This window comes from Chelonia mydas, chromosome 4, assembly GCF_015237465.2.
Source record: "Chelonia mydas isolate rCheMyd1 chromosome 4, rCheMyd1.pri.v2, whole genome shotgun sequence".
Classification (NCBI taxonomy): Eukaryota; Metazoa; Chordata; order Testudines; family Cheloniidae; genus Chelonia; species Chelonia mydas.
The window spans coordinates 121,271,246-121,295,818 of NC_057852.1; the positions used below are offsets into that span (position 1 = coordinate 121,271,246).

General features: G+C 38.2%; 1 protein-coding gene across 4 annotated transcripts in view; it reads right to left on the reverse strand.

Moving 5' to 3' along the window:
* Window positions 1-24,573, reverse strand: part of HTT (huntingtin) — a 189,157-nt gene that overhangs the window by 34,784 nt on the left and 129,800 nt on the right. For all 4 annotated transcript variants that reach the window (XR_006290216.1, XR_005225237.2, XM_037898170.2 and 1 more), the window contains 15 exons: window positions 24,167-24,346; window positions 22,002-22,178; window positions 21,629-21,705; window positions 16,237-16,375; window positions 15,468-15,590; window positions 14,512-14,725; window positions 14,168-14,313; window positions 13,432-13,609; window positions 13,040-13,135; window positions 12,458-12,645; window positions 9,963-10,089; window positions 5,250-5,350; window positions 3,052-3,206; window positions 2,464-2,603; window positions 2,165-2,247 (listed from right to left, as the gene is read on the reverse strand). Coding sequence is in view for 2 of the 4 variants with exons in the window: in XM_037898170.2 (XP_037754098.1) it covers window positions 2,165-2,247; window positions 2,464-2,603; window positions 3,052-3,206; window positions 5,250-5,350; window positions 9,963-10,089; window positions 12,458-12,645; window positions 13,040-13,135; window positions 13,432-13,609; window positions 14,168-14,313; window positions 14,512-14,725; window positions 15,468-15,590; window positions 16,237-16,375; window positions 21,629-21,705; window positions 22,002-22,178; window positions 24,167-24,346 (2,124 nt within the window). In the remaining 2 variants the exon portion in view is untranslated. The remainder of the gene's footprint in view (window positions 1-2,164; window positions 2,248-2,463; window positions 2,604-3,051; window positions 3,207-5,249; window positions 5,351-9,962; window positions 10,090-12,457; window positions 12,646-13,039; window positions 13,136-13,431; window positions 13,610-14,167; window positions 14,314-14,511; window positions 14,726-15,467; window positions 15,591-16,236; window positions 16,376-21,628; window positions 21,706-22,001; window positions 22,179-24,166; window positions 24,347-24,573) is intronic.

Consider the following 24,573-nt stretch of genomic DNA (forward strand, 5'->3'; position numbering starts at 1 on the left):
TTTAGATAAGGATTAAATGTTTTTGTTATTTTGAGAAAGAAAAATAAGACTAATATTAAAGTTATTTTAAAAATAAAGTTACTCATCATGAGCAACAAAACCTAATTGCCAGAATATTCACAAATGTACATGGTGCATTTTGGCAGGGTCATATTTTAGACTGCAAGCTAAACTTAATTTCACAGCTGCATATTAGTCTAATGATGGAGTCACTTCAATTAAAAAAACTGAAAGGAAATTCAACACACAAACACCCTACTCCAGAAGATCATTTATTTCAATGTGTGAGGCTAAACTGTCTATATTGCATCTCTGGTACAGTGCTAAACACCAGAAGTTTGTATAATGTGTTTATACAATGAAAAATATTGTAATGCTCAGCTTTGTCGACAAAATTACTTGAAACATGTCAAAGGCATGTCATTAAGGAGTGAGCCAATGACATATTTGAAGATTTTACAAAGAAATTAAATTGGAGTTGAAGAAAAAAAAAAATCAAAAAAGTTAACTTGTGAATAAATTTAATTTTCACTCCATAGCGCACACGCACACAAAAAGCTTTCCTGGCCAAATAAACTCACCTTGGGCAGTAATATTTTTGGACGTAAGTGTGACAGATATGGCATTTTTCACCAATATCCTTGATACACCTTACTGAATTAAGTTTATGTATCTTTGGGGTCCATTATTTTAAATGAATGATTTATCTATTATCATGGGCCAGGAATGTATGTAACATCTGGAGTGGGGAAATGTGACAGATGTCAGACTTGGGGGTACAAAGGATTATGTTGCATAATGTGCCAGATAATAATGGACTTTTGGAACAAAAAGTGTTAAGTGGTTTTCCTGGAGACTATCTCGGGGAGGTGAATGCAAATTCCTGGTTACGCAAAACCCAGCCTTTTGAAGCTACGCCCTTAGAAGTGGACTATTGTTTGCTATCACCTGTTACATGAAGCCAAGATCAAATGACCAAGCAGCATCAAGGAAAGACTGAACTATTCATGGTAGTTCTTATTCTGAATCTGAGACAGTTATGAACTTATAGCGATGGGGTGAACTCAATTGTGGGTTTTGAAGGACTGACTTCCATGAGAGCCTGAGGCTGGAGTTGTGGTAACCTCTCGTAAGCTTTTTAGCATGCATGCAGGTTATTTTTTGTTTTTAAATGTGCTTTATTTGTAATGGTTTCACCTTAAGTATAAAATGTACTTGCATAGAAAGAGCTGTGTGGTAACTTGTAACTATAGCAATTATGCTGTTAGTAGCTTCTGGAGAGAAAGCAAAGCACAGACACTGGCCAAAATGGAGGCAGGGAACTGTGTAGCCTGGAAAAACCCAGGTCAGGAGGGAGAGACATGTAGGTCTCTTCTCAAGAGAGGTAATGGCTGTGGAGCTATGAGACTAGAGTGGGTGTCCTCAAGGGACCATGGAGGTGGAATACAGGTGCAGTTGCCCTGAACAGTGACAAAAAGTACCTAAAAATGTTATTTTGTAATAGAAGTTCCTTCTCAGTCAGAACTTTTGCATTGCTAGTCCTTCAATAAAAATGTTGGTATTGTCATAGCTGTAATGATTTTCTTGTAGGAAATACAAATGCCTTGCTAATGGACAGTAATATGACATCCAGCAAGTTAAAATATTCCCAACTAATAAAGGGGGAGACGGGTCCTAGAGACAGACAACATAAATCTGATATTTTCCACATCTTACTTGGAAATACTAACTTGGGCAATTTAGATCTTTTAACGGTGACAGAAACCTTATTCAAATATAGTATTTGAAATTGAGAAGTTTTTGCTAATGCATATGTGCCTTTTTAAAATGGAATACTATTTTTCCAAATGGAGTTTAAATTTAGTCATGGAATGAAATATTTAAATTATGAATTTAAACATCAGAATTATTGATAAGGCATTATACTTGGTGCTAACAAGTATTTAATGAATCCTGGTGGAGAACTTGTGCTCTCTAGCTAGGAAATTTGTTTACAACTCAAAAAAAACTTCACTTTTGTTTTGTTTTCAGTCAGGATTTAAGATTGTCCTTAGTTTACTAAATCTAAATTGGATGTTAAGCAATGCTTCTTAAACTGGATTTTTGAGAATAAAGACAAGAAAGTTTTAAAAAGTTTGGGCTTGATGTATTAACTTGAACAAACCTGTCCTAGTTTATAGCCCATGTTTCCCATTTCTCGCTCAGTATTGATCTGCAGTAAAAGTTTTTCATGGCTGATAAGACCACCTAAAATAAAAAGACAAAGGACTTTTTAAACAAATGCCCAATAAACCTGAAAACTACTTTTTTTCTACATTATTTGTTCAGAATAGTGTATATGGTAATTCCTGTAAATGTTTTTCTATCACATATAAGAAAAGTTACTTTTTTCAGCAAGCAGCCATCATTTCATTCACTGCAGGACTGAAGAATTATTGGTATAAATGACCATTGCACACATACCTGTGGTAGCAGGAGAAAGTGATGGAACAGGGTCCCATGCTTGATAAAAATGATGAGTGGCAATATTATCCCTTTTAGATATCATTGCTTGGATTTCTTGTTCCACAATTCCTCTGATAACACTTAACTTCCTCCCAAACCTGAAAGCTCAGAAGAAAGCACATTAATGGTTTAAGATGTTTTTTCCAACATTTGCCTATAAAATGAAGTATGAAAATTACTAGTTTACTATTCTAGCTGCATATTCACTTAGTTGTTTTTAAACAAGTCTGAAATTTTGCCTGAGCTTAGGGTTTACTGTGATTAGGATTCCTTCCATATTTAGCTTAGAAAAACATGAAGAGCTTTCATCAAGCAACTGCTATGCCAACAAAAGAGATTTAGCTATATTTAAAAATAAATGTACTCGTAGTGTAGTGTTTCATTTTGGGGTTTACAAAATATAGCGTGTGTATGTATAAGTACACACATATAAATCTATATTATACACCACATGTCTACATGTTACTAGAATAACTATCTTGTACATAGCTTGATAGAGAGTTATCAATATACATTAATGTGCTTTCAGAACAGGTGAAATAATACCTTGTATCCAGAACTTTTAAAGCTTTATTGCGGGGCTGCTGTTCCAAGCAGCTAACTGCTGGATTGCCTGCAACTGGTATCGTCATTGCACTCAGCACCAAGGAGGTTATGGCTTGTACAGCAAGAACATTAATTTGAGTCCTCTCTGTGTCTTCCTGTAAAGTGAACATACTCTATGTGAAAGTGAAAAATCATAAGTTCTACCAAAACCAATGTAATATATCACTTGATGCTACAGATGTTCTCTCAATACTCCAGTGGAAAGCAACACCACAAGGACTTTGGCAATGTTTCTGGTGAGAGTGTAGATTACTTCCTGACCAGAAATCTGGCCACCACACCAATCTCCTGATCTATGTCGTAGTTTGCATGATGCCTCATACTCTTTGGGAACTAAATATAATTATAAGGATTTAACCTACAATCTCGTGATAGATATTTTTTCATATTTCCAGAACCATCCACCTACTTTCATGCTGCGTCTAAATTCAGATGGATCCATTCCCAAGTTTTTGTGATCATTTCTTAGATCCTGATTAAGTCGCAACAATATAATCCATCATAACCAAATGATACACATTTGTGCTCGAGTCAATAACTACGGTGACAAATATGACAATTTCCTGGAAATATCCTTGTCAAACCTTATTGAATGATGTGAAATTTTACTGTATTAAGTTTATATATCACTGTGGGCCAAGGATTGTATATAATTTCATTGTGGAGGAGACCACAGCCCTCCAGGAACTAAGAACTGTAATTAAGCAAATTCACTCAGGCTATAACATTTGCTAAGAGGGACCACCACCTTGGGAGACTTGCGTACGCCAGTTACAACTGGATCCTCTAGAGAACAGCAGACCAGAAAAGGACTTTTGTACAAATGAGCTTAAATTGACTTAGGGCAGTCTTTCTGATCCTACAAATGGACAGGACGTTCTGTCCAAAGGGAAGGCCCCAATCCTTAGGGAAGGGTTGGAAGGTCTGACAGCAATCAGAGCCCTTGTTGGAGATTGGGGAAGAGAGGTGATCTCTGGTAAGCTTATTAGCTAGCGATCATGTAGGTTCTTTGATTGTTTTTAACATTTCCTCTGTAACGCTTTCACCTTAAGAAAACTGTTACTTAAGACATTAACAATTTTTTCCAATTTTTGCTGTATTCAGCAATCTTTGCCATTCTATACATTTCTCTTAGGTACTCATTTCTTCAATTTTTAAAAAATTATATGGCTACCACTGCCATAGTATCAGAGCATCCCCAATCTTTAATATATTTACCGTTTGTGAAGTAGGTAAACATGTCCCCATTTTATAGATGGGAACTGAAGCACAGAGAGACCACATGACTTGCCCAAGATCACAAAGGAAGTCTGTGGTGGGCAGCAAACTGAACCTAGATCACCCAAAGTCCCAGGCTAGTGACCTAGCCACTGGCCCATCCTTTCTCCCCATTCTGCCTACACAAAGCCTCTCCTAATTCATTCATATTTATTCTTTTTTAGTTTATATTTATTTTCCAATACATTGTTTGCATTGCAGCACTTTGTAAATGTTCAATTTCAATAACCTTGTCTGTTAAATATGCTGAGGTAAAACATATTTAAGGGTCTTATTGATACAGTACTTTCAAGCAAGTGCAGGGAGATGGACCACATAGCGGGTTTTTCCATCTATGACTTCTATGGGTTAGTTCAGGATACAACAGCAACAGAGACCAAGTTACATTACACATCCTGCTCACTTTGTGATATAAATCTTACAACAAACAGTATTGTATCAAGCTACTTTTTAATACTAAAATAGGAATAGAAAATATCATGTGCAATCTGACCAAATTATTGTTGCTGTTGGAACCTTAGTGCATTTCCTGAGTCTGATTATAAAGATGCAGCCTTTTTCTGATGCAATAAGAGGTTTCCTGTAATCTTTTAATAAAATTAAGCATCTGTATTATCACAATTAGGGTTTGACGTGTATTTCTTTCATTCTTCTGTAACTCAAAAATGGTTGAATTTTTTTCTCAAACTTTCCAAAACCATTCACCTACAGGCAGAGACTTTAGCCCAGAAGGTAAATGTTAAATATAAAGGAAATCATCTTGCAGTATTACAGTGGGCAAGGGTCCGCCTAACATAGTAAAAAATTACCAATAAGGAAAAGCATTCATATTACATAAACATGTTACTGAATGGCTTTACCTCTTGTTGACTTTCTTCTTGGTCCATTACAATTGGTTGAGTTACAAGCACACCAAGGAGAGTAGCCCAGGTCTCTTCAAACTGAGTACGGCTGGTCCACCCTATGAATGTATTCAAAGGTAAAAAGCTATTTACTACTTCAATGCAACTATAAACTCGCTTTTATTACAAACATGAAACAGCATTTTAAAATGAGATGTAATTTCCACAGATATAATTTCACACTGGTTCCCTTCCAATTTAAGTCATTTTTATAATTGTCGTAACCTAAGTTTCTCCAATTCTATTTTAAAAAATGTCAATCTCTTACCTAAACTGGATTCTGAACATGCGTACTTAAATGATCCTATTCTGATTTGTTTTTCAGACACAATTATAGTTTTTGATCTTCTAGTTTAAAAGCAATAAAACCTCAATGCACAAAAATTTGAGAACAGGGTTTTCATAATACTACACACCAAAAGCATCCAAAAATTGCCCATTTTTTCAGGGTAGAAATGTGTAGAGGATCCCAAATGACCCTAAAAATATATAGCTCTCAGTGGAAGCTCATTCCCAGAAAGAAGAGGATTCAGGTGGAGCCTTTTTTAAAAAAAACACAATTCAAATAATGCAAACGTTTTCCAAATAGCCAAATACATCCTGTTCTGTGATGTGTTATCAAAACAATGATCTATTTTAAGTACACAGAGAATTTTATGGTGCAGCCTTGCAAATCTCATTTGGTGGGAAAGACCCATCCATTTTACTTACCGCCTCCACTGCTCTTTTTAATGAGCCTTGTGTGATATTATCTGATTAAAATATGACTATGAAGATCATTGTTGCTACCACTGCTATATAATTGCAACAAATCTTGTACAAAGTATGTCAAGTAAGGTGTCTATGGAAAGGTTATGATTTGCTGAATAGGATTATGCTATTTGTATGCATGTATCATTTTTGTATCTGAAGTTATGAATATTAACTATGTACCTGTATTTCAAATTTATTTGGGCATAAGCTTTCATGGGCTAAAACCAACTTCATCAGATGCATGGAGTGAAAAATACAGTAAGCAGTATATATAATCACACCACATGAAAAGATGGGAGTTGCCTTAACAAGTGGGGGGGTCAGTGCTAATGAGGCCAATTCAATTAAGGTGGAAGTGGCCTATTCTCAGTTGACAAGAAGGGGTGAATATCAAGAAGGGGAAAATTACTTTTGTAGTGCTAACGAGGCCAATGCAATCAAGATGGATGTCGCCCATTTCTAACAGTTGACAAGAAGAGGTGAGTATCAGCAGAGGGAAAATTACTTTTTGTAGTGACCCATCCACTCCCAGTCTTTATTCGGGCCTAATTTGATGGTGTCCAGTTTGCAAATTAATTCCATTTCTGCAGTTTCTCATTGAAGTCTGTTTTTGAAGTTTTTTCAACAAAAAAACTTCAAAAAACAGACTTCAACAAAGAAACTGCAGAACTGGAATTAATTTGCAAACTATTGAAATAATTTGAACTTTTCAAGTTAAGTGGGTTTCCTAGGAAATACCTGGAGAAGAGGGAAGAGAGGGTTACTCACCTTGTGCAGTAACTGAGGTTCTTCGAGGTGTGCGTCCCTGTGGGTGCCCCACTGTAGGTGTTGGTGTGTCCCGGCGCTGCCGAGTGGAGATTTTTGGTAGCTGTGTGTGGTCAGGGCGCGCATGCGCAGTAGCCGCCTTGTGGTGCTGTTAGTGCTTGCGCATCCCGGCCCCGTTCCTTCTCTACTATAACGCTCCTATTTAGAACTCCGGAATAGAGGGGAAGAGGGTGGGTAGTGGAGCACCCGCAGGGATACACATCTTGAAGAACCTCAGTTACTGCACAAGGCGAGTAACCCTCTCTTCTTTGAGTGCTGCCCCTGTGGGTGCTCCAGTGTAGGGGACTGTAGTGTTGGGTTCCGGAGTAGGTTGGATAGTCGATGATAGTACCGTAAGACCTAGTATTGCATCTGCCTCAGAATCTTTTGTGATTGCGGAATGGCTTGTGAACGTGTGTACTGAGGCCCAGGTTGCAGCCTGGCATATTTCTTTGATTGGTATATTATGTAGAAATGCTGTTGAGGCAGAAAAGGCTCTCGTTGAATGGATTCTATCATCTGTTGTTGGTAACATTTGTACGCAATTTGAAATCCATTTCGACAATCTCTGTTTTGAGATGGCTGTGCCTTTTGATCGTTCTGTGGTGGATATGAAGAGTCTTGGTGACTTACGGAAATGTTTTGTTCTATCTAGGTAGAATGTTAGTGCTTGTCTAACATCTAGTGCGTGTAGCACGGATTCCTGAGTAGACCGATGTGGTTTAGGGTAGAACGCAGGTTGATTGATGTGGAATGATGAGGTTAACTTACGTGTGGTCTCGAAGTCACTTTGTCTTTAAAGAATACAGTGTAAGGCGGATGGGCCATAAGGGCCCCAATCTTGCCCACTCTGCGTGCTGATGTGATCACTAAGAGGAACACTACCTTCATTGATAAATGTAGTAGCGAGCAGGTAGCAAGGGGTCTGAACGGGGCTTTGGTGAGGCTCTTAAGTACGAAGTTAAGATCCCATGCTGGTGTTGGTTTGCGGACCACAGGGTACGTTTTGAATTCCTGTAAGGAATCGTTTGGTGATTGGATGCGTGAAGGCTACGAATCCTTCTATCTTGTGGTGAAATGCGGATACGGCTGCAATTCTTGGAATTGTTTTGGATCATCTATCACCGTGGTTGAAGGGAGCATGACTGCCTCATCTGGTGATGAAGAGGAACTGCGTTTCAGCGACAGTTCTTGTGTCTCATCCAACTTCTCTATAGCTTCCTCAGGTGCCTCCGATGGATCTGTGGCTGTCTCTGTAGGAGGTCATATTTCCTTCCTTTGAGGGACGTGGGTCCCTTGCATTTGCGTGCTTTACGTCACCCCTGGATCCCAGTGTGCCCATTGCATTGGGAATGGTAAGGGTGGGCACATCCATGTGTTGGTCAACCATGGTGGCATGTCTCTGCGCGGGCATGTTTTAGTATTTGTAAGTGATGGTTGAGATTTGGCACCGGAGGGGGAGGAGTGACCTGAGCAGAATACTCCCTCCTCCATATCATCTTCCTCCTTGCTAGAGAAGGTCTTGGTTTATTGGCATCAATGGTACCGGGGAGTTGTCAGTACCAAGTATAGGAGCCCCTGGTGTTGATGTTATTGGTCTGATCGGGGCCGGGGTCATTGGTGCTGTATATATCTGTTCGGACACTTGCTTTGGTACCGACCTCTTGTGTGTCTCTTTAATCAGTGCCGATGTGGCCGGTTTCATCTTTATTGATAACTGCTCCAAGGGAGTCTGTACAGGAGGGTTACATCACCACTTTAGGTATCAGTGACACCGGGTCCTTCCTTGGGGTTGATGGTGCTGTGAAGGAGGAGATAGTCTTATACCTTGCACTCGACTCCTTCTCTTTATCATTTGTGCTCATGGTGCGGCTCGTGCTGGATGTACCCAGAGCATCCAACTTTCTAACCCTGCTAGCCACTGGCACCAAGGGTAATGATCTTGCCAGAGACAGTTTTCTCTTTAACAGCTCTTTCTGCAAGGGTGAGGCATCCCTTTTCCTCGATTTTCTGGAGGTTAGGGTGCTTTCCCTATCCAGGGACGAGGTTCCTGGAGAGTCTTCTCTCTGGTTCTTATTACTGTCTGATGGAGGAGTAAGAGATTTTTCCATCAAAATCATTTTTAGTCTCAGATCACTCTCTCTCCTAGCTCTGGCTTTGGCACTGGTACCAAAAGTCTCTGATCAGTGACGCCGGGATGCACCGACACCTACAGTGGAGCACCCGCAGGGACAGCACTCGAAGAAGAATGCAAGTTTCCTACTTCAAAACTCACACTTTGGAAGCTATGCTGTGAGGAGGGGACCCTTTATCTGCTGATCCCCGGTTATAGGAGGACAGATTAAAGACCCAAACAATATAAAGACGACACTTTCACATTCACGGGAGCCAGTAAGCTTATTAGCAGTGTGCAGGTTCTTTTCTTGTTTTAATATGTTGTAATGCTTTCACCTTAAGAATAAATGTACTAGCTAAGAAAGAGCTATGTATTACAATTCTGAGCTCAATTTAGTGCTCACTGAATTACAGTAATTCTATCCTGCTCTGCAATACCCACTATTCCACTTCTACACAGAGAATGATAGTCAGTGAAGTACCAAAACTGAATTGTTTGGGTGTTTTTTTCATAACACTGATATACATACATACATACCCCCCCCCCACCTCGCTCCCTCACCCCCAATTAGAAAGAGACCAGTGCATTCATTTTAGTTTGGGAATTAAGCAGTATTTGAACCCTGCTCTCCGAAAGGGAAAGACGAAATCATGATCACAGGATATTTTGATTTAGTTTCAACCCAGAGTAAAGTTTTCCTATTTTACTGTACTTCATTTTTGCTTTTATACTCAAACCTACTTTATCTGAAGCTCATATACTCAAAAGTTACGTATCTGACACAAGGTCAAGTCCTCCATCATGTATCAAAGACACTAAAAATGTCCCACCACTTATCCAGATTTCTTTCCGTCCTCCAACACATTTGAGTAAACAGTGATGGTCCATCATAAACACAGGTTGTTCCCGGATATACATTCCAAATGATGAATTTACATACTTCTGATAGCTAGAAAGAATAAGTATTCGAAAGAACCATAAACATGTTGTCTACCTACCCAGTGTATTAATGCGATAGATGAACTCTTTAAAGATTTCTTTTTCTTGAAGAAATTCTACAGGGATTTCTGGAAAAGCTGTGCCAAAATCACCTGCAGGTTTTGGTGACCAGCCTAGTTTCCAGACCTGTTGGAATATAAAAAGGATACTAATTATTTTAAAATAGTAAATGTTATATTAATCTAACAGCTATGATCATCACATTTGGAATTAAAAATAGCGAGATACCAATAGTAAAGATAATCCATCCTAATGCACAATGGATTTGTAAAAAGATTCTAAATTCAAACAGTACTTTTATGTGCCTACTACATATTTGACAGTCTTTTTCATGGTATTTTAAGCATGTGTTACACAACCTGCTAATAACTCAATGAAAATCACTCAACTCTTCCAACAGTAACAAAAACAAGTGGATAATCTTGTTACTAAAAAGCGTTTAAAAACTTTTTTTTGTGACCGTTTCTAGTAACAGACTTATTCTTCTTCTTCCTCTTTACTGAAAGTTGTCAGACAGGGAAACTTTTGGTAAATAAAAAAGCCAAGGTTTCTTTTCTACCCTTACATCATTTCAGAAATAAGTATCTGAATGTGGTAAATCCCAAACTCTTCACTTAGAGACCATACAGCACATCTCTCTCTCTCTCTCCACACTGGACTGAGTTTCAGAAGTTATTAGATCAATTATGAATTTGGTCTACCTGAGTAATAGTGCATAGTACTGACACTAGGCCAGTAAAAAGAAAGAGGTAGTGACTTGTAATAACCAATTAAATTACTTTGACATTTAAAGGATTCCATGTTTGCCTTAAAACCTGCACTGTGTTATTAAGACATTATACACAAAACCTGTATTTAATGGCTAGAAGCCCATCTAGTCTCAGAGGACCCAAAAATCAATGCAACCTTACTCCCCCTAATGCAGCATTTTAAAATGAGATGTTAAATTTAATGGAAATAAGTAAAACTTGGAAGTTCCATGTTTCACACACCGAACTGACATCAGACAAATCTCACATTATTAATCTGGATTACAGTGGTGCCAACAATGTGCAAGGTGCTTTCCAAATACAGGGAGTCCTCGGACTTACGATGCCCAATTTACGTCGGACACCACTTATGACACTTTTCAACTGACTGCCTGTTTCATCCCTATGATGCTTGTTTTGCCCTTATGGCGCCCCATTTGCATAAAGTTTGCTTGACATACTTCCTGGTTGCGCTATACTGGTATGGAGCTAGAAGGGGTCATTTCTGATTGGCTTCGAGGCAGAGGGGTAGCTTGCTGCCAGATAGGGTTGCCACTTGTTTTTGATTGGCTCCTAGCCCTAAGCTCAGCCAATCAGAAAGCTTGAAGAGTGATTGGCTGTGCCCTTCTCCCTGGCTTTCTGAGCCTGTGTTGCCGGCATTCAGAGCAGCATATGTGGGTTTGTGTGTTGATTTGAATGCTGCTTACAAAATAGAGTGTACAGTAAATACATTGATGTTGCAACATTAGTCATCTATCATTCATTTAGCACAAAAATCTGGGTTATTGTGGTAAAAAATAGTGCATCAAGCCTTGGTTCAGGAACCAATCCCCCCTTCACACCATTGATTCCATGGGAAAAGCGATTTCGACTTACAATGCAATTCTGAGGAACGAACTGTTTCGTAAGTCCGAGGACTCCCGTATAACTAACTCTTTGCCCCAAAAGACAGATTATAAAAGTCAAACACCACCACTCTCCCCCAATCCTTCATAGAAATCATATACTTTTAAAATAAGCCCTTTACCTACCCACTATTAGTTGACAGTACAATGTAAATGCTTTTGAGGGAAGGATTTGAAGGAGAGGTTGTGGCCTCTCAGACTAAATTAAGGGAAGGTATTCCACATGCAAATGGTAGCATAAAAGCAAGCACAAAGTGAACAAAAACTTTTGACTCAAGAGGAAAAAAAGTGTTCTCTCAACACTTTGTGGCATCCAGGTTGTCAAACACCAGTATATGCAGATTCAGAAACACTCTCCCCCACAACAGCTCAAAACGCTTCTGATAATTCTGCTTTGTACTTTTAATCAGAGGATTTTAAAGTCCTTTAAAAATATTAAGAAATCTTGCAACAACTCTGAAGTATTTATCAAGACATTTTACAGGTATATTAACTAAGCACTAGAAGGGCTAACTACCTTGCCCAGTTCAGTCAGCTAACAGCAAATATGAACAGAATCCAAGAGTCCTGATTTTTTCTAACTACTGGAACCGTTTCAAACAAACAAAGAACTCTCAAAGGATTCCATAATTCTAACCAAACATCTCACTCCACAGAAGATATTCATATTTGAAAATATTTTTACAGCTAGTATCGCCAGGCGCTATTTAAAAAAAGGACAAAAGGGGACAACCAAATCTGAGTGTAAAGACTGAAGATCTAGCAAATTATTATATTCATTTTATCCAAAAATGGCCAGTATTTTTCATCTACTATGAAAACAAACCATAATGCACGTACCAAGGGAGGTACTCTTGTGTAACTGTTTACTAGAGGCAGTCTACCCAAGCTGACGATTATGTTCTTAAGGACAGGAGTGAGAAATGCTGGGATACTGTTGTTTCTCTTATGTCCCAAAGCCAAGACAGTCTGTAAACACTCCACCATTTCAGCCACCATTTCACAAGATGCTGTAATATATTTTGCTTCTGAGTTGAGAGAAAAACAAAAGTTCAGTGTAAAATATTGTGAATATATACAAAACGCATACAGATCTAAAGATGCAAGAGGACACAAACTCCAATAAGCATATTTCTAACCAACTGAAGTGGAGTCTCAATGTCAGATGAGCCATATCATCACAGTAAATCCTCTTCCCACACCCAGACTTGTACTCATTCCCAATACAGTGCACCCTTCAAATGACAAGTTAATAGTTTTTACACTATGCAACTTAAGGTTCTCATAACACTTTTCAAATAGTGTTCCATTGACACACTGTCAGTTAAATTGCTTTAAACTGGAAATAAGGAAGAAAATCTGGCAAATTTTCTACAAACTATGTAAAACTGCATGGAAACTAGAACTTCACTGTTTACTTACTTTGAACATTTGAATCAACTTCATCCCCATTGACCCCTTTTGAAGTATTCTTCTTCCTTTCTGGACTAAGAAGCTGGTTTCCAGGTTCAATTGCAACTAAATTAGATAAATACAGAGAAACATTTTGATTATAGGTTTTTAATTATATTTCTCAGTTTTAATCCTTTCATAAAATTGCCAAAGCAGCACTTGTATTGGTAAGATATTTGACAAGTTCAAAGGTAAATAAAAAATAAAAAGTTAACTTCCATGGTGGAAACACATTTGGAAAAATAAAAAATTCTAAGGACAGTGAGAGAAAATTCTGCATTTCTTCAAGGTTCTTAGCATAGGATCAGTGAGGTTTGCTGGTTTATTCAGAAGCATCTCATATTTGTGCAAATTTAACTCACCTGCCTCTATTATAAATCTGACACAATTAATTAGGGAGCAAGCCTGTGTCACATACACTGCAGAAGCCAGCAAATTCCAGAGACCAGGTTGCTGTAATGTCAGGCAGCAGCATTCCAAAGCAGCTTGAAGATCTACACTTAGTGGAATCTGTTCATGTATTAAATGCCATGACAGTGCCTGTAGAAGAAAAAGTTCTCCATTATATCAAATTGTCCCCATATGCAAAAATATGAAATCAAATTATTTTTATCCACATAATTACATATATCTGCAGCTACCAAAACTAGCAGAATTCATTTTTCTTGTTACACTAAATTAGCATGTCACTAGTTCAAAAAGTTCCAACTAGAAAAAAAAAATTACAAGCACCATATTGAGTAAACTATCATGTTTATTCATCTTCCCAACAAGCCCCACAGTGCCGCTCTCCGAACTGCCAAGACCTTCCTGTCCCTCAGCCAGACTGTGTGGTGAGAAGTCTCCCTTAAAAATTTTTTTTTAAAATATTAGTTTTTCTTGTCCCATATCCTCTGCTAAATTCTACCTGATGTGTAGAATATACACAAAAGAGTAAGCACTGAATGAACTAATATTGGAAACTGACGCTTTACATAAACCTAGAGCCCAGAAATGCTTCTAGACCTGCAGAACTTGCATTGAATCTTCAAAGTTAGAGGGAAATGGAACATATTTGTAAACATTCTGTTGCACCTTTTATTACACTCACCCTCTTACCTCTAATGACATTACTACAAACTTCAGGATGTCACTCTCTTTGTCAGGTGGAATACAGAGAGATGCTGGTAATTTAGAGAGTAATAACAAATACTGAGCCAGTGCACGAGAGAGTTTCATCACAGTCTGATACACCATTGTGTCTCCTATAAAATAAAATGTCAGGGTAAAATCTAGAGGCTTGAAATAAAAATCATCATGGTTAACATTTTCTTTAACAGACAAAAAATTTTGGGCAAAATATTTTACTTCTGAGAATCTTTGATCCCATTAGAGAACTAACTTATTGTGACAACATTGTTATATAGTATGATAAAGAGAATAAGACCTTTATTTTGTATTACCAAAAATATCGCTTAGCTTGCTCCAATAGGCTGAAGTCTCAACTGGCTGCAATGGCTGAAAAACTTGATGGCTGGCAGGAAGTTTTTGAACAACGTTACACACATGGTCTAGGGTTACCCTATGGGCAGTTTCAAAGAGGCTGCTCTTTTGATCTTCTGAGATTTCGTTCATGCCAAGACTTAAACAGGGAGCTAACAAGCTTAAGTTGAACTCCTGAAATCACAAATGGTACATAAAAGTTTAGAAAGGACACATTTCCATGGAGAAAGGAAATTAAAGCAGTTGGGTAATACTATTCAAATTAATAGAGCAACATTATGGAAGAGCCACTGTGATTGCCATAGTTAAGGTTGTGTTCTGTTTCATACTTAAAACTGGATTCCAACTTTATTTTGTGTGGAAAATGCCATCTGTCCCAAATTTGCAGCACCTAATATGAATAAAACTAGAGTTTTCTGTGAGTTTTAACTGATTGCTCTGTGTGTGTGTGTGTGCGGGCGGGGGGACGGGGTGGTGGCCTGGGATTCCACTGGTGCTCGACGGGGGGAACAGAGGGGGGAAAGGCCCAGGACACTGCTGGTGCTCAGGAGGGGCGGGGGCAGTGACCCCAGGCGCTGCTGCTACACTGCACCAGCTGCTGCCGAAGTCATGGAGGTCCTGGAAAGTCACAGAATCCATGACGTCCATGACAGACTCACAGCCTTAACAATAATTAATGCACTTGGCTATCTAGAGCACCTTTCAATTGGGAGCTCAAAGTACTATTTTAGTTGTCCAAACTTAGTAAAACACAAAAAGTCAACAAAAACTAAGTAAAATTTAAAGAAGTTTTAATTTCCTTTTTAACAGTCTAATTTGGTCATTAACAGTAATATGAATAGGGACACTTTAAAATTTTAAAATATTTAGCAAGTGTCATCTTAAATTCTCCTCTTCTCACTGTGAGAGACATTACCTTACTGGTCATGAAGGAGTTCAGTTCGGGCTGAGGTATCCTATTCACCAGCTCTGCACCTTCCAGCAGTGCACAGTCTGACCTGACCCAGCACTGTGATCTGACTAGTGATACATACCAGTCCTTTAAAATAAATAAATAAATAAATAAAATGAAATTTACTATATATTTACTTTTGACAGAATTAGAAAATAGTTCAATTTTGTTTTACCCACTAATTAGTCTTCTCAAAGAGACTGTCCCTTTGCCAATCCAGAATTACTGGATTAACCATGCCTATTTCTATCTGTGGACACAGAGCTGTATATATTTCAATTTAAGCACTGAAATTAGGTCCTCTAAGAGACTATTAGGTGTCATCTCATCTAGGCAAAACTTTCAAAGCATAAGGGGGTTAGTAAACAAGAATAAGAAAAACACAAAGCAAGAAAGAGCACAAAGGATTGCTGAACAGACCGAGGTGGTCATAGATAAGAAAGATGGTACCTATAAGTGTCTTAAGGAACCAGTGAACAGTTCTGAAGTAGCAAATGGACAAGTTTATCACAGTTAGATATAAATGTATGTGCATGATATTTGGTTAGCTGCAGAATTTAAGAAGAAATAGGCAGCTGATGTTTATTTACCACATTATTCAGATTTGTGCACAGAGCACTATGTGGGGATTAAAAAAAGCTTCATTCATAGATATCTTTTACTAACAGAAAAGCTTGTTATAGCACAGATAGCAGATGTATTTTCCTATGAAATATTCTAAATATGGCCTTACTTTGTCTGGAATTACATTCTCTAAGGCTGGTTGGTTTTCCCCATCCAGTGGGTGTGAAGTAACCAAAGGTGAAGGGCTTGTTGTTTCTGGTGCTACTGTAAGACGAAACCTGTCCAATAGCGAGTAAAGTCTTTGGTGTCTGAAAACAGATACACACATCAGAAAATTCGAATTTTAAAAGGAGAAAGATATGGGAAATACAGGTAAGGTACATACTAACTATTATTTGCTAAAAGTATTTAGAGTAAGAAAGATAATTACTAGTTCAACATGCCAGAGAGAGTGAATTTTTCAAGTGAGCTTTACATGAGATCAAGGAGTTATACATTTAATCCAAAATTTTAATACACTACCTTCAAATCAAGTTGTCTTGAGAAGTTGGTCAGGAGTAAAGAGAGATATTTTACTGAAAGTCATTGTTTATTTTAGATTAGTTTTTATTCAGAATTGCATTATGCCTTACAGTGCAGTACGCTTTGGAGTCCCATCCCCCTTTCCCCACAAAAAAAAAAAAATTATTTATTTCTTTAAAAGAGGACGAGGATAATATGTTCTATAAATAAAGTTAACCAATACCAAAAGTTTTTTTATGAGGAATACCTATTTTACATTATGTTACAAACATTTAATATACCTGTGCTAATTACCTGGTACTGATATTCCACTCTTATCACTAAAACTAATTTTTCCACTTTTCTACATTGTCCTCCAGCAGCTACCTATCACAAATTGAATTTGAAGGAAGATAAACAGTTACTCACCTTACAGTAACTGTGGTTCTTTGCGATGTATTGTCTATATATACACATTTTCCATTGTTAGTGTGCATACACCCAGTGAACTCAAGTTTACATTCTTTTGACCATCATTTGTCTGTTGGAGTATGTGCCCAGAGCATCCTCATGCCTTCAACCAAGGGCTTAAAGGGCAGGGCAACCTCAACTGCCCTTGAGTTCCTTTGCCAACAGATTTTAATTAGGGTTGTCAAGCAATTAAAAAAACCTGCAATTAACTGCGCTGTTAAACAATAATAGACTACCATTTATTTAAATATTTTTTGATGTTTTCCACATTTTCAAATATATTGATTTCAATTTCAACACAAAATACAAAGTGTACAGTGCTCACTTTTTATTTATTTTTATTATAAATATTTGTATTGTAAAAATAAAACACAGTATTTTTCAATTCACTTAATACAAGTACTGTAGTGCAATCATGAAAGTAGAATTATGCACAAAAAAATAACTGCACTCAAAAATAAAACCATGTCAAACTTTAGAGCTTACAAGTCCACTCAGTCATACTTCTTATTCAGCCAATAGCTCAGACAAACAAGTTTGTTTACATGTGCAGGAGATAATGCTGCCCGCTTCTTTTTTACAATGTTACCTAAAAGTGAGAACAGGTGTTTACATGGCACTGTTGTAGCTGGCATTGCAAGATATTTACATGCCAGATGCGCTAAAGATTCATATGTCCCTTCATGCTTCAACCACCATTCCAAAGGACGTGCGTCCATGTTGATGATGGGTTCTGCTCAATAACGATCCAAAGCAGTGCAAACTGACTTATGTTCATTTTCATCACCTGAGTCAGATGTCACCAGCAGAAAACTTATTTTTCTTTTCTGGTGGTTCGGGTTCTGTAGTTTCCGCATCAGAGTGTTGCTCTTTTAAGACTTCTGAAAGCATGCTGCACTCCTCGTCCCTCTCAAATTTTGAAAGGCATTTCAGATTCTTAAACCTTGGGTCGAGTACTTTAGCTATCTTCAGAAATCTCACATTAGTACCTGCTTTGCATTTTGTCAGATCTGCAGTGAAAGTGTTCTTCAAGCGAACAACATGCTGGGTCATCATCTGAGACTATTATAACATGAAATATATGGCAGAATGCAAGTAAAACACAGAGCAGGAGACATACAATTCTCCCCCAAGGAGTTCAGTCACAAATGTAATTAATGCATTATTTCTTAACGAGTGTCATAAGCATGTCCTCCAGAATGGTGGCCAAAGCACGAAGGGTCATACAAATGTTTAGCTTATCTGGCATGTAAATACCTTGCAATGCCAGCTAAAAAGTGCCATGCGAATTCCTGTTCTCACTTTCAGGTGACATTGCAAATAAGAAGCAGGCATCATTATCTCCCGTGAATGTAAACAAACTTGTTTGTCTTAGTGACTGGCTGAACAAGAAGTAGGACTGAGTGGACTTGTAGGCTCTAAAGTTTTACATTGTTTTGTTTTTGAGTGCAGTTATGTAACAAAAAAAAATAAATCTAAATTTGTAAGTTGCACTTTCACAATAAGGAGATTGCACTATAGCAGAGGTTCTCAAACTGTGGTCCGTGAACCACCAGTGATCTGCGAGCTCCATTCACTTGGTTCGCGGATAGTTCCCTCTACGGTGCGCACCTGGACAGCCAAACACGAGAGAATGAAGGGCCACCCACTTAATTAGTGGAGCCGCACAGGCATGGCTTCACTAATTAGGCGCCTGGACCCTGGAAAAGACGCACATATAAGGCGAGGTGCTAGCCTTGGGTAGAATAGGGGGTAGATGGGAGGGGGAAGTGGGATGAGAAGAGGGGCTGGGGGGGAATTTGGGATGTGCAGGGCTGAGGCGGCCAGAGAAAGAGGCGACTTTCCCCAGCTCCAGAGCTGTGGCTGCCGGGGACAGACGGCCCTCCTTTCCAGGCTCAGCTCTGTGGCTGGTATGGTGGGTGAGAGACCCCCACCTCCTTTCCAGCCCCAGCTTGGGGGAGAGGGCACATCTACTGCACTAGAAAGGTAAGACTACTGATATTAAAATATGAGTTGTGTACTTTTATTTGTAGCACGTAAAAATGTTTATTATTGGTTTTTTTTTAATATAAAAAATTATTGGGTTATATCCAAAGCGCTTTACAATAGTTAGCTAACACCATTAATTTGGGCTTGAACAGGGACTGGGAGTGGCTGGCTCACTACAAAAGCAACTTTACCTCTCCTGGAATTGACACCTCCTCCTCAATTATTGGAAGTGGACTACATCCACACTGATTGAATTGGCCCTGTCAACACTGGTTCTCCACCTGTGAGGTAACTCTCTTCTCTTCATGTGTCAGTACAATAATGCCTGCATCTGTAATTTTCACTCCATGCATCTGAAGTGGTTTTTTACCCACGAAAGCTTATGCCCAAATAAATCTGTTAGTCTTTAAGGTGCCACCGGATTTCTTGTTGTTTCTGTGGATACAGATTAACACAGCTACCCCCTGATGCTTTACAAATGTGCAGGATAGGGATCTGTGCAAGGAAGGACATTGAGGATGCTTGTGATCTTGTGCAGAGAGCACACAGCTAGCCAAGTGGTGAAATGCCTGCCAGATCAGAACATGTTTGCATACGAGAAGTAACCCAAGATGAAATTCTCTGAGATTGGAAGAGCTTTCATTGTGTCTGCAATAGTCACAAACAGTTGGGTAGACCACCAAAATGGTTTGGTCCTGTATATGGAGAATGCCAGTGCCCATCTAACGTCCAATGTGCATAGCTGATGCTCATCTCTATTTGCATGTGGTTTTGGGTAAAAATTCAGGAACTTCAATTAACTGATTGATATCTACAAAACAAAGGGGGAAACTGTACAGTGAGCAAAGAGGCTTGAAAACTGTAAATTCCAACTCATACCCACAGATGGCGAGAAAGAAATGAGAGGTGGCTAGGGTCACCCTGCTTTTGATATCCTCTGTTGGAGGCATGAGGACACTCAGGGTGCATGCGTGGACTGCAACAGACACTGCTGGTCAGAAAATCCAAATTCAAGTGCATTAGGCATATGCGCTCCAACAGTGGAATACATATGGACAAACATTCAAAAAATAACTTTGTGTTTTGGTAGGAAAACAAAAAACAATAAATTTGCTTCGTTACCAAAACGTAGGAGACATTAATCTGCATTAGCACTAAAAGATGTTGTTTTCTTCACTGAGCTACTTACGTTGTTCAATCAAAAGTGAGTGAACCAAAACTGCTGATTTATGTTCAGAGCCTGCCCTTATGACTGATTTCCACTAATTCTATGAAATCACATTGACACTGACATTTTGCAGTGTTCTGTATAGAATTTGAAGTCACAGCTCTTACAACTCAAATAGGGTTTCAAATTAGCAGACCTTTAAAAAAAAATCTATTTTCTTCATAAGAAGTTTAAATGCATAGTTCTTTTGATAGACATTCCACCTCCAAAATATGAAGAAACTAGTTTACCTTCTACTAGCTAATGCACTGAATGCTATACATGGCATGCTCAGCAATATGAGAAAGGCATAGCTTACGGTGTGTTGCAACAACAGGTCTGACCTTTTTTTAATCTGTCAATCAGATAATTTTTCTGGCATACACTTTGTCCCCGTAAGAAGAAATTCAAAAATGGTCTACAAACGTACCCAAATATTCTTAAAGAGAGACAATACTGGCAGAAAGCACATCACTGATAATACTGGTCATGAGCCTCTTACAAACCTTTTCAAGATTCAACTTAGACATTTCTTGCTCTTACTATTGCTTTTCGACTTTTGTTACTATTATCAATAAAAAGTCTACTCCACAAGTTATGTTGGGAGTTGTATGATGGAACAAGTCTTGTTAACTAAGCTTATCCCAGGGATGCAGGAAAGAGATAACAATATTATATTCTTTTTACCAAACCATTTTACAGTCTTGAGCCTTAGATTCTTTCCTCCCCACCACCTCTTTCCCACAGGATACAATAAACTCCTACTGAAGGCAACAGGGTTATTCTTAACCAGCAGTTGTGAGGAGGCAGGTTAATCAGGCTCCTGATCTTTACAAGGCTGTATCAAAATAAACAATAGTAACAGTTTGAATCCTTCTACACAAGCAAGATTAAACTTTGCTATAACATAGGTGAGAGACTACTGTGCTCATGTGACAGCATGACCTGGACTTGGTCTGAACTATTTGTCTTTGAAATACTTATGAAAATTAAAATCGCTATTAAGAATTTATAGCCTTTTCCCAAGAATTTGGAGTCTTATAGAGGGTTCCCTCCACGCCCCAATTATAGCAGGCCAGCAGAAAATATCCTTGCAGATGTCCAGGTTGCGTTGTTGTTTTAAAATTCATCTACATTAAAAATTCTACTCTGTCAAGGCAACTAGTTACAACATGGTTGTTCCTGAGAGAGCTACAATATGGTTTCCATCTTGCAGTACAGAGAGGACCTAATCATGTTTTAATTGGGTACTCACGTCATGGCAAATCTGGGCATGATTCCACTTTTATAGACATAACTTTAAAAAGCAGTGTCGCCTCATTAAAAACCATGCATGGTTTGTACTTATTACATACTATGTTATGACAACAGGGACCTATTACTAATATTTTACCTTGGTGCTAATCCACTGTTTTGAAGATATTCCTGAATTCTATCCAGTTCTTCAACTGGTAACTGAGAAATGCTGTTCTGTAGAAAACAGTGACAAAACAATAGATATGAAGCACCAACATGAATAAAACCATTCATATGTATATTAACAGACTAAGAAGAGTAAAAATTATTAAACAATCTGGAGACCATAACACAGGATGAAACTGAATTACTCAGACATGCATGCTAAACACAAACTGACATTCTGTTTTTCACTCAGCACTAAACATCACGGTCAAGTAATTAAAATGTGCTTTAACTTACATCACATTCAATTATTTGCTAGTATTAACAACTCTAATTTAGAGACATATATTTACTTTTTTCCCTACCTGGAAAGTTGCAGCCAAAAGCATTTCTACTCGACGACAAGCAAGTGTGTCAACCATGCGAGCCAGCACACGGAATGGAGTACACAAAAGCTTGTCCACATACAACATTAACACAGCACCAGACTGGCTGAGATGAATGCCCTCTAAGCATTGCAGGGTCTTCTTTAGTGTTGTTGGCTAAATATTAGAAAAAACAATTGTTACATTTTTTTCTCATCTTATTTATTTTGTACATACTGTAACACAGTTAAATATAAAAGGTGCTGGAACAACAGACGGATTGCGCTAAACAAGCAACTGGTTCCAACGCTTAAGAGTTTACAGACTAAAGGAACAGTGGTTACAAAGACAGTAGAGCAGATGACTAATTGAATGTTGTGTAAAAATTACTATTTAAACAGGTTTGAGGGCAGGTGGGTTTTTAATTATTATTAAGGACGTGCAGAACAGGGGTTGGTGAACAGTAACTGGGGTGCTGTTCAATTGTACAAAGCAGCTAGACAGAAGACATGAAGTCTGAAGTGATGAATGAATAAACCATGTGATTAGAAGTGGCATAGAATTTAGGGAGCAAGAGTTAGTGTAGTAGTAGGAGAAAGTGAAGACAGAGGGTCTGGGGTGGAATTAAAGAGCTCTGAAAGTTACAGACAGCTTGAATTTAAGGTGAAAAGGAAATGAAGCAGACCTTAAAAGGAGCACTGGGAAAGGAAAATAGCAACTGCAGAGTTTTTCAGGAGCGGAGACAACAAAAAGGCATGTTTAACCATGGAAGGGATAACGCCTGTGCAGAGGTAGAGGAGAAGTGAGGTAAGAAAATGAGAATAAGAGGACTAAGGAGATTATAGTGGCAGATAATGTGGTTGATAAAGAACAGAAGGGATACTTCACCACAGAGATTTGAATGAGGAGGTGCAGAGAAAGAGAAGATAAGTGTTCAATGCTGTTTATTTTAATTTTCAAGCAGTTTGTGAAAAGTCTAGTAAAACAGCTTGTCAATTAAAGCACGGCTGTCACCAACGTTCACTTTTAAAAGAGAAACTTGAGTGAATGAATGAACCTGTCTTAAAATAAAGTTTAGTATTGTTTAGTTCCCTCCACTCCCAAATATATGCACATAAACCTACTTCCTAGGAAGCCTTCCCCTGCTTATGACTTGAAAGAGATGAATATGCAGACAAGGGAAACAGCAACAAGTTCAGAAATCTTCATGGAGAATGCACAACCCATTAGTGTAGGATTAGGGAAGAGGGCACAAACCAGCATTGCTCTTTTATTAATCTTTAGTCTTGTTAGGGTCAACATGGAGGTGAACTGAATCCTACTTGTTCTTAGGCATCAGCAGCAGAATCGTCTACTGATTTCCAAATATCTGTACACAGCCATTGAAGGCAAAGGTGCTGCAAAAATGTCACAAAGGACTTAATTTGCATTTCAGAACTTTATTACTTGTGATGATGCATAGCAAGGAAGGAACGTAGATTGACTGACCCCAGTTGAATTTACAGGACTGGCAGTTGGGCAAAAAAGTCTTAATACTTTCCATATCAAATATGCTCAAATTATGAAACAAACATGGATGCTTTTTACAGAGTTACTTCTACACCTTTTAATTAGTGTGTTTTCCATTCAGGAGCACAATTTGTAGCGAATACACATCAGTGCAGAGGCTCCTAGAAGATAAACAAGATCCACGTTGCATTTATGATTTGATTAATCTATAACACAGCAACTGACAAAGTATGTTTGCACTCTGTGAGGCAACAGAGAGGCTATGAAGATGAAAAATTTGAGTTTGTAAATAAAGAGGCTTAAGATCATAAATTAATTTCTCTCCAAAGGGTTGTAAACATGTGGGGAAGTGAACACAAAGTTTTTAGTTACCCAATGTCTAGAGTTTCTTTGTATTTACTAGTTAGTATTAGTTGTAAGCTCTTTGGGGAGAATCACATCTACCTACCTGTGTGTCTGAGCAGCACTAAGCACAATGTAGTTCAGATGCCAAGAGTTGTCTTTTGCACCAGTGTAATACATATAATAAGTTATGCACCAACACCACATTTGGTGCTGTAAAAGACCCAGAAAGGAAAAAACACTCAAAGCGTTTCCAAATACAGTTAACAAGAAAGGCCTAAACTTCATTACTAAAAGGTTCAGGTCAAACTTACAGTTGCGAGGTTCTCACACCGAGACTGAATAGCCTGGATGAAGAGACCGCTGGCTGCTGAATTCCTATGAACAGCACTAATAAAGTCTTGTACTGGAGGCTCATGAGACAGATTAATCAGATCTTGAACATGATTCACTATAAGCCACGTCAAGTGTTCTGAATCATGTAGGTTTTGACACTATGGGGGAAAAAAGGTAAAATGGATTCCATAATTCTAAAATTACCATTACTACCACCCGTGTAAGCATTTCATTATTAAAAAAATAACAGAAACAATGCAATACTATTTATACACAATTAAAAGCAAGTAATTTTCCACTGGAAAAACTGAACCACATTATGTTAAAAATATTCTGTTTACAAGTGTGCACGTTTCATTTCCTTCTAAGCTTTATGACTATGATC